This window comes from Coregonus clupeaformis, unplaced genomic scaffold, assembly GCF_020615455.1.
Source record: "Coregonus clupeaformis isolate EN_2021a unplaced genomic scaffold, ASM2061545v1 scaf0022, whole genome shotgun sequence".
NCBI classification, from domain to species: Eukaryota; Metazoa; Chordata; class Actinopteri; order Salmoniformes; family Salmonidae; genus Coregonus; species Coregonus clupeaformis.
This window is the reverse complement of record NW_025533477.1, coordinates 1,326,851-1,337,500: the sequence shown is the minus strand read 5'-3', so window position 1 is coordinate 1,337,500 and position 10,650 is coordinate 1,326,851. Positions and strand designations below refer to the sequence as shown.

The 10,650-nt window shown below is 43.2% G+C and overlaps 2 protein-coding genes across 3 annotated transcripts in view; one reads left to right on the top strand and one right to left on the bottom strand.

Moving 5' to 3' along the window:
• The window catches only part of flt4 (fms related receptor tyrosine kinase 4), a 126,768-nt gene extending 126,243 nt beyond the window's left edge, over positions 1–525 (top strand). For both annotated transcript variants that reach the window (XM_045212555.1, XM_045212554.1), the window contains exon 29: positions 1–525. This exon is cut by the window's left edge. In XM_045212555.1, the coding sequence (XP_045068490.1) occupies positions 1–44 (44 nt within the window). In that variant the 3' untranslated portion in view covers positions 45–525.
• A 968-nt stretch (positions 526–1,493) lies between these two features.
• The window catches only part of ergic1 (endoplasmic reticulum-golgi intermediate compartment 1), a 124,365-nt gene continuing 115,208 nt past the window's right edge, over positions 1,494–10,650 (bottom strand). Inside the window, exons 9-10 of the mRNA XM_045212553.1 lie at positions 3,333–3,455; positions 1,494–3,219 (exon numbers count right to left, since the gene is read on the bottom strand). Of these exons, the coding sequence (XP_045068488.1) occupies positions 3,112–3,219; positions 3,333–3,455 (231 nt within the window). The 3' untranslated portion in view covers positions 1,494–3,111. The remainder of the gene's footprint in view (positions 3,220–3,332; positions 3,456–10,650) is intronic.

Genomic DNA, 10,650 nt, shown 5'->3' with positions numbered 1-10,650 from the left:
CCTCCCCTGACGATGCACGCTGCCTTGCATCCTCCAACCTGTGATGTCATCATCACAGTGGGCTAGCCCCTCCTCCTCCAACCTGTGATGTCATCGTCACAGTGGGCTAGCCCCTCCCACTCCAACCTGTGATGTCATCATCACAGTGGGCTAGCCCCTCCCACTCCAACCTGTTATTGACTACAGTGGGCTCCAATATTATGGAATCCAAACTGAATATCGCTGTTTCACTAAATGAGCGCTATTCAGTTCGGATTCCAGTCTTGCTAGCCACAAGGGTTGGGAGTATATTGTAGTGTTCTCAATCCCCCCTCCTCCTTGCTGTCACTCCTTCCCTCTCCGTGGCCTACCGGACTGAGCCGTCTGTACCTGCAGTTCTCTAACCAGCCACTGGGTGGTAGTATTATGTCAAAACCAAACCCAACGTATTTTATATCAACCACAGTTCAGATTTATATCTTTATACAGAGTAAGCTTTTGTTTATTGGTACAAAAATATGAAAATAAAGAAATAAATCTTCTTTAGTCATGTCTCAGGTCTGTTATTTTGCTAATAATAATTATGATAGCGATATGGGAAGTGTCCTGTAGCCCAGTTGGTAGAGCATGGCGCTTGCAACGCCAGGGTTGTGGGTTCGATTCCCACGGGGGGCCAGTATAAAAATGTATGCCACTCACTAACTGTAAGTCGCTCTGGATAAGAGCGTCTGCTAAAAAAATAAAATATATATATATATGATGTTAGTCTGATCTGTTAATACAACATCTCATGATGAAGTCACTTTGAGGGGGAGGAGTTTTCAGAGAATGGACGACGTATGAATGAAGACCAGCGATCTATTATGAAAAAGTATGAAGAAAAATAATGTATGCACTGGACAAGAGCGTCTGCTAAATGACTAAAATGTACAGTAACTCACATTTTTTTAAATATTTGAGTATATCTTTTCATGTGACAACGCTGAAGAAATGACACTTTGCTACAATGTAAAGTAGTGAGTGGACAGCTTGTATAACAGTGTACATTTGCTGTCCCCTCAAAATAACTCAACACACAGCCGTTAATGTCTAAACCGCTGGCAACAGAAATGAGTACACCCAGCTACATGCAGCGAGAGAGACAGTGGGCTGAATCAGGAAGCTGAAGTCCACATTTCAACTGTCAGCAGAGTGGAACTACAGAATTACAATTACTTCCAGTTCTATGAGTGGAACGTTCCCACAGAAATGTAGCAAATACGAAAATACGATTGTATATATATAAAAAAAAAAGATAATTGTGTAAAAATATAAAATATATATATATAATTGTGTCAGTTTTTTTTGCAACATATTTTAATGTTTTGCTTGGAACGTTCCAGGCTAATTGAGTAAGGACAGCAAGTAACTAGATCATCACAAAATCATAATCTCTAAAGGAAGGAGATTGAATAGTCTTGAGGTCAGAGGTTGTCTGTTGTCATGAGGAAGTAGGAACTGGAACATACGCCATGGTTGCTAAAGTAACTTTACTGGTTGTTGCGTCGATGACACGTCATCTGATTCTTTCATTACAAGAAAATGTCTGACCCAGTCCAGAAATACCAGTTTTAACAAAGACTTTATTTATCAATGGCCTTCATTTTAGTTGCCACGGTAGCGATGAGCACCCTATTCCCTGTGTAGTGCACTACTGTCATGAGAGACCTATGGACCCTGATCAAAAAAGTAGTGCACTACGCAGGCAATAGGTTGCCATTTGGGACGTGGCCCCTTCCTTACAACTAACAGTTCCCTCCCTTCCCCGCAGAAACCCTGTAACAACGTCAAACGGATAATACCGACTGTTATCGATTACAATCGAAAGAACACACACATTTACATAGACAAGAGTCAAATATAAGAAGAAACTAATAAAATACTATTCTTTCTCTCTTTTTGGCAAAAAAAAAAAATAAGACGTCCGAATCATTTGAAAATTCTCAGAAGGTAGGCTGGAAATCTCAAAGTAAAAGATCGGTGAAAGCAAAAACAATTTCATAACATAAGGATTTGACACAAGGACAGTGAAGAGACGGTACGGTCCGTCACAATGGATTTTGGAAACATTCTATGAAAAGGAGAGGGGGCGGGGCAGGGTAGTAACCACTGACCACTGATTGACAACGTTGTCGTTCTAGAACCAAGACTAGTTCTAGAGCTGCTGGTCTATAATTCAGTCAATACCGTCACTGATTCAGCATTATGAAATGAAAATAAGAAAACCCTGGTTCAGTCAACATAGAAATTAAAAACCTAAAGTTACAGAACGCCGAAAAACACTTGATTTGTATTTGTGAGACATGTGACATGGGCTTTAAAAAAAAACATAAGGCACAATTTATTAATTATATTTCCAATGGCTTGATGTGACAGTATGATTCATTCCACAATACAAATCATAAATACAGTATGCTATGGCATCATATTCACTTCATGTCACAAAGTACAAAATATTTTGGCAAAAAAAAACATTTGAAAGTAACAGGAGGAGAGAACATTTGATGACAGAGGATTCAGACAGTCCAGTCTGAAATGGCATCCCAATACTCCCTCTACAAATTACATCTTATCACCCTATTCCCTTTATAGTGCACAATTTATGAGGCTCCAAATGTAGTGCACTATAAAGGGAAAAGGGTGCCATTAATGATGTGCCCCCTAGTGATGGCACAGGTTCATATGAAAAACTAAAGAATCAGTTAAACCATCCGTCCTGTTGTCATATGGGGGAAATATACAGCCAGTCTATGGGTGCATCTCAATAGTCTGAAGTAGCTTCCTCGCCTCGTCTCCTTGTCTCCTTTCCTCCTTTCTGCTCTGACAGATGAAGGAATGTATGGCTCAGTTGGTAGAGCATTGCACTTGTAACGACAGGATCGTGGGTTCGATTCCTGCTGAGGCCACCCATAAAGAAAATGTGTACCATGACTAAGTCGCTTTGGAAAGAACCGTCAGCTAAATGATATGTTATTGTTGTTGTTGTTGTTCTAGCAGGGGAAGGAGAGGAAGCCTGTAGACTATTGAGATACACCCCTCTGATGTTACATATCCATTTTAAATGGGGGCGTAGTGATACGTAGTGATGCGTCCTCAGGACATCTTTCCTATCTGGATCTTCTTCCAGGCCTCGGAGGCAGTGAATATACAGGAGTCTATGATACCTGCTACCGTGAACGTCCCTCCTATGATGGCACAGATCTGGAGGGGAGAGGGGGGACAGGTTAGAGGTAGGGGTTAGGGTCAGGGGTGAAGGACGAAACAGGATGTGGACATGAAGCTAAGTTTAGGGGTTTTCAGTTAGGGTAACTTACCGTAGTTATGAACCGGTAGAGGGGTTGTCTCTTCTCTGTGTACTTGACTGTGATTGGACTGAGGTCATAGCGGTACCAGATAGCTGGGATAATCCTTCCTGTGTGGCTATAGGCTACATACTCCTGCAGGGGCGGGACAAAGAGACATAACATATGTTTATTGGTTGGTTATAATATGTCACGTTATTATTGGCTATGTACTCCTGCAGGGGCGGGACAGAGAGACATAACATATGTTTATTGGTTGGTTATAATATGTCACGTTATTATTGGCTATGTACTCCTGCAGGGGCGGGACAGAGAGAAAATACATGTTTATTGGTTGGTTATAATATGTAGCATAACATTCCTTTTTATCTTTCATATTACTTTTTAAACTGTTGTCGTTTTTGACTAAGTCTCTCTTAAAGTCCAGATATCAAATCAAATGTTTTATTTGTCACATGCGCCGAATACAACAGGTGTAGACCTTACCGTGAAATGCTTATTTACAAGCCCTTAACCAACAATGCAGTTTTAAGAAAATAGAGTTAAGAAAATATTTACTAAATAAACTAAAGTTTAAATTTTGTAAAAAAAAAATAAGAATATATACAGTGGGGAGAACAAGTATTTGATACACTGCCGATTTTGCAGGTTTTCCTACTTACAAAGCATGTAGAGGTCTGTAATTTGTATCATATGTACACTTCAACTGTGAGAGACGGAATCTAAAACAAAAATCCAGAAAATCACATTGTATGATTTTTAAGTAATTAATTTGCATTTTATTGCATGACATAAGTATTTGATCACCTACCAACCAGTAAGAATTCCGGCTCTCACAGACCTGTTAAGTTTTTCTTTAAGAAGCCCTCCTGTTCTCCACTCATTACCTGTATTAACTGCACCTGTTTGAACTCGTTACCTGTATAAAAGACACCTGTCCACACACTCAATCAAACAGACTCCAACCTCTCCACAATGGCCAAGACCAGAGAGCTGTGTAAGGACATCAGGGATAAAATTGTAGACCTGCACAAGGCTGGGATGGGCTACAGGACAATAGGCAAGCAGCTTGGTGAGAAGGCAACAACTGTTGGCGCAATTATTAGAAAATGGAAGAAGTTCAAGATTACGGTTAATCACCCTCGGTCTGGGGCTCCATGCAAGATCTCACCTCGTGGGGCATCAATGATCATGAGGAAGGTAAGGGATCAGCCCAGAACTACACGGTAGGACCTGGTCAATGACCTGAAGAGAGCTGGGACCACAGTCTCAAAGAAAACCATTAGTAACACACTACGCCATCATGGATTAAAATCCTGCAGCGCACGCAAGGTCCCCCTGCTCAAGCCAGCGCATGTCCAGGCCCGTCTGAAGTTTGCCAATGACCATCTGGATGATCCAGAGGAGGAATGGGAGAAGGTCATGTGGTCTGATGAGACAAAAATATAGCTTTTTGGTCTAAACTCCACTCGCTGTGTTTGGAGGAAGAAAAAGGATGAGTACAACCCCAAGAACACCATCCCAACCGTGAAGCATGGAGGTGGAAACATCATTCTTTGGGGATGCTTTTCTGCAAAGGGGACAGGACGACTGCACCGTATTGAGGGGAGGATGGATGGGGCCATGTATCGCGAGATCTTGGCCAACAACCTCCTTCCCTCAGTAAGAGCATTGAAGATGGGTCGTGGCTGGGTCTTCCAGCATGACAACGACCTGAAACACACAGCCAGGGCAACTAAGGAGTGGCTCCGTAAGAAGCATCACAAGGTCCTGGAGTGGCCTAGCCAGTCTCCAGACCTTAACCCAATAGAAAATCTTTGGAGGGAGCTGAAAGTCCGTATTGCCCAGCGACAGCCCCGAAGCCTGAAGGATCTGGAGAAGGTCTGTATGGAGGAGTGGGCCAAAATCCCTGCTGCAGTGTGTGCAAACCTGGTCAAGACCTACAGGAAACGTATGATCTCTGTAATTGCAAACAAAGGTTTCTGTACCAAATATTAAGTTCTGCTTTTCTGATGTATCAAAATACTTATGTCATGCAATAAAATGCAAATTAATTACTTAAAAATCATACAATGTGATTTTCTGGATTTTTGTTTTAGATTCCGTCTCTCATAGTTGAAGTGTACCTATGATAAAAATTACAGACCTCTACATGCTTTGTAAGTAGGAAAACCTGCAAAATCGGCAGTGTATCAAATACTTGTTCTCCCCACTGTATATATATATATTTTTTGTTGTTGTTGTTGTTGTTGTATATATTCTCCCCAATTTCGTGATATCCAATTGCGATCTTGTCTCATCGCTGCAACAGGCTCGGGAGAGGCGAAGGTCGAGTCACGTGTCCTCTGAAACATGACCCTCCAAGCCGCGCTGCTTCTTAACACCCCCACTCTATGGGGGTTCACCGCCCTCAAATGACATGTCTGCTAAAATGTTTTACAGTGCATTCGGAAAGTATTCAGACCCCTTGACTTTTTTCACATTTTGTTACGTTACAGCCTTATTCAAAAATTGATGAAATCGTTTTTTTCCCCTTCAAATGTGTAAGTCGCTCTGGATAAGTGCGTCTGCTAAATGACTTAAATATAAATGTACACACACAATACCCCATAATGACAAAGCAAAAACAAGTTTTTAGACATTTTAGCAAAGTTATTAAAATTAAAAAGCTGAAATATGACATTTACATAAGTATTCAGACCCTTTACTCAGTACCTTGTTGAAGCACCTTTGGCAGCGATTACAGCCTCGAGTCTTCTTGGGTATGACGCTACAAGCTTGGCACACCTGTATTTTGGGAGTTTCTCACATTCTGCTCTGCGCTCTGGAGCAGGTTTTCATCAAGGATCTCTCTGTACTTTCCTCCATCTTTCCCTCGATCCTGACTAGTCTCCCAGTCCCTGCCGCTGAAAAACATCCCCACAGCATGATGCTGCCACCACCATGCTTCACCGTAGGGATGGTGCCAGGTTTCCTCCAGACATGACGCATGGTATTCAGGCCAAAGAGTTCAATCTTGGTTTCATCAGACCAGAGAATCTTGTTTATCATGCTCTGAGAGTCTTTAGGTGCCTTTTGGCAAACTCCAAGCTGGCTGTCATTTGCCTTTTACTGAGGAGTGGCTTCCATCTGGCCACTCTACCATAAAGGCCTGATTGGTGGAGTGCTTCAGAGACGGTTGTCCTTCTGGAAGGTTCTCCCATCTCCACAGAGGAACTCTGGAGCTCCTTCAGAGTGACCATTGGGTTCTTGGTCACCTCCCTGACCAAGGCCCTTCTCCCCCGATTGCTCAGTTTGGCCGGGCGGCCAGCTCTAGGAAGAGTCTTGGTGGTTCCAATCTTCTTCCATTGAAGAATGAAGGAGGCCACTGTGTTCTTGGGGATCTTCAATGCTGCAGACATTTTTTGGTACCCGTCCCCAGATCTGTGCCTCGACACAATGCTGTCTCGGAGCTCTACAGACAATTCCTTCGACCTCATGGCTTGGTTTTTGCTCTGACATGCACTGTCAACTGTGTAACCTTATATAGACAGGTGTGTGCCTTTCCAAATCATGTCTAATCAATTGAATTTACCACTGGTGGACTCCAATCAAGTTGTAGAAACATCTCAAGGATGATCAATGGAAACAGGAAGCACCGGAGCACAGTTTCATAGCAAAGGGTCAGAATACCTACGTAAATAAGGTATCTGTTATTTATTTGTAATACATTTGCAAACATTTCAAAAAAACTGTTTTTGCTTTGTCATTATGGGGTATTGTGTGTAGATTGATGAGGGAAAAAAAACGATTTAATACTGTCTGAATATTTTCCGAATGCACCATATAGTATATATATATATATATATATATATATATATATATATATATATATATATATATATATATATATATATATATATAGTATATAGTATATATAATGCAATGTAGTTGAGCAGTTGCAGATTGGTTATTAGCAATTGCGGGCAGGTGCGGGTGAACCTTGTTGGCTACTGTGTACTGGTAGGGGTAGGGTTATGGTCCATACCTTGTTGACTACTGTGTACTGGTAGGGTTAGGGTCCATACCTTGTTGGCTACTGTGTACTGGTAGGGGTAGGGTTATGGTCCATACCTTGTTGACTACTGTGTACTGGTAGGGTTATGGTCCATACCTTGTTGGCTACTGTGTACTGGTAGGGTTATGGTCCATACCTTGTTGACTACTGTGTACTGGTAGGGTTAGGGTTATGGTCCATACCTTGTTGGCTACTGTGTACTGGTAGGGTTAGGGTTATGGTCCATACCTTGTTGACTACTGTGTACTGGTAGGGTTAGGGTTATGGTCCATACCTTGTTGGCTACTGTGTACTGGTAGGGTTAGGGTTATGGTCCATACCTTGTTGGCTACTGTGTACTGGTAGGGTTAGGGTTATGGTCCATACCTTGTTGACTACTGTGTACTGGTAGGGTTAGGGTTATGGTCCATACCTTGTTGGCTACTGTGTACTGGTAGGGTTATGGTCCATACCTTGTTGGCTACTGTGTACTGGTAGGGTTATGGTCCATACCTTGTTGACTACTGTGTACTGGTAGGGTTATGGTCCATACCTTGTTGGCTACTGTATACTGGTAGGGTTAGGGTTATGGTCCATACCTTGTTGACTACTGTATACTGGTAGGGTTATGGTCCATACCTTGTTGGCTACTGTGTACTGGTAGGGTTAGGGTTATGGTCCATACCTTGTTGGCTACTGTGTACTGGTAGGGTTAGGGTTATGGTCCATACCTTGTTGGCTACTGTGTACTGGTAGGGTTATGGTCCATACCTTGTTGACTACTGTGTACTGGTAGGGTTATGGTCCATACCTTGTTGGCTACTGTATACTGGTAGGGTTAGGGTTATGGTCCATACCTTGTTGACTACTGTATACTGGTAGGGTTATGGTCCATACCTTGTTGGCTACTGTGTACTGGTAGGGTTATGGTCCATACCTTGTTGACTACTGTGTACTGGTAGGGTTAGGGTTATGGTCCATACCTTGTTGGCTACTGTGTACTGGTAGGGTTAGGGTTATGGTCCATACCTTGTTGACTACTGTGTACTGGTAGGGTTATGGTCCATACCTTGTTGGCTACTGTGTACTGGTAGGGTTAGGGTTATGGTCCATACCTTGTTGACTACTGTGTACTGGTAGGGTTAGGGTTATGGTCCATACCTTGTTGGCTACTGTGTACTGATAGGGTTAGGGTTATGGTCCATACCTTGTTGACTACTGTGTACTGGTAGGGTTATGGTCCATACCTTGTTGGCTACTGTGTACTGGTAGGGTTAGGGTTATGGTCCATACCTTGTTGACTACTGTGTACTGGTAGGGTTAGGGTTATGGTCCATACCTTGTTGACTACTGTGTACTGGTAGGGTTATGGTCCATACCTTGTTGGCTACTGTGTACTGGTAGGGTTAGGGTTATGGTCCATACCTTGTTGACTACTGTGTACTGGTAGGGTTGGGGTTATGGTCCATACCTTGTTGGCTACTGTGTACTGGTAGGGTTAGGGTTATGGTCCATACCTTGTTGACTACTGTGTACTGGTAGGGTTAGGGTTATGGTCCATACCTTGTTGACTACTGTGTACTGGTAGGGTTAGGGTTATGGTCCATACCTTGTTGGCTACTGTGTACTGGTAGGGTTATGGTCCATACCTTGTTGGCTACTGTGTACTGGTAGGGTTATGGTCCATACCTTGTTGACTACTGTGTACTGGTAGGGTTATGGTCCATACCTTGTTGGCTACTGCATACTGGTAGGGTTAGGGTTATGGTCCATACCTTGTTGACTACTGTATACTGGTAGGGTTAGGGTTATGGTCCATTCCTTGTTGGCTACTGTGTACTGGTAGGGTTATGGTCCATACCTTGTTGACTACTGTGTACTGGTAGGGTTAGGGTTATGGTCCATACCTTGTTGGCTACTGTGTACTGGTAGGGTTAGGGTTATGGTCCATACCTTGTTGACTATTGTGTACTGGTAGGGTTATGGTCCATACCTTGTTGGCTACTGTGTACTGGTAGGGTTAGGGTTATGGTCCATACCTTGTTGGCTACTGTGTACTGGTAGGGTTAGGGTCCATACCTTGTTGGCTACTGTGTACTGGTAGGGTTAGGGTTATGGTCCATACCTTGTTGACTACTGTGTACTGGTAGGGTTAGGGTTATGGTCCATACCTTGTTGGCTACTGTGTACTGGTAGGGTTAGGGTTATGGTCCATACCTTGTTGACTACTGTGTACTGGTAGGGTTATGGTCCATACCTTGTTGGCTACTGTGTACTGGTAGGGTTAGGGTTATGGTCCATACCTTGTTGACTACTGTGTACTGGTAGGGTTATGGGCCATACCTTGTTGACTACTGTATACTGGTAAGGTTAGGGTTATGGTCCATACCTTGTTGACTACTGTGTACTGGTAGGGTTATGGTCCATACCTTGTTGGCTACTGTGTACTGGTAGGGTTATGGTCCATACCTTGTTGACTACTGTGTACTGGTAGGGTTATGGTCCATACCTTGTTGACTACTGTGTACTGGTAGGGTTATGGTCCATACCTTGTTGGCTACTGTATACTGGTAGGGTTAGGGTTATGGTCCATACCTTGTTGGCTACTGTGTACTGGTAGGGTTAGGGTCCATACCTTGTTGACTACTGTGTACTGGTAGGGTTAGGGCTATGGTCCATACCTTGTTGACTACTGTGTACTGGTAGGGTTAGGGTCCATACCTTGTTGACTACTGTGTACTGGTAGGGTTAGGGCTATGGTCCATACCCTGTTGGCTACTGTGTACTGGTAGGGTTATGGTCCATACCTTGTTGGCTACTGTGTACTGGTAGGGTTATGGTCCATACCTTGTTGACTACTGTGTACTGGTAGGGTTATGGTCCATACCTTGTTGACTACTGTGTACTGGTAGGGTTAGGGTTATGGTCCATACCTTGTTGACTACTGTGTACTGGTAGGGTTAGGGTTATGGTCCATACCTTGTTGACTACTGTATACTGGTAGGGTTATGGTTATGGTCCATACCTTGTTGGCTACTGTGTACTGGTAGGGTTATGGTCCATACCTTGTTGACTACTGTGTACTGGTAGGGTTAGGGTTATGGTCCATACCTTGTTGGCTACTGTGTACTGGTAGGGTTAGGGTTATGGTCCATACCTTGTTGACTACTGTGTACTGGTAGGGTTAGGGTTATGGTCCATACCTTGTTGACTACTGTGTACTGGTAGGGTTAGGGTTATGGTCCATACCTTGTTGACTACTGTGTACTGGTAGGGTTATGGTCCATACCTTGT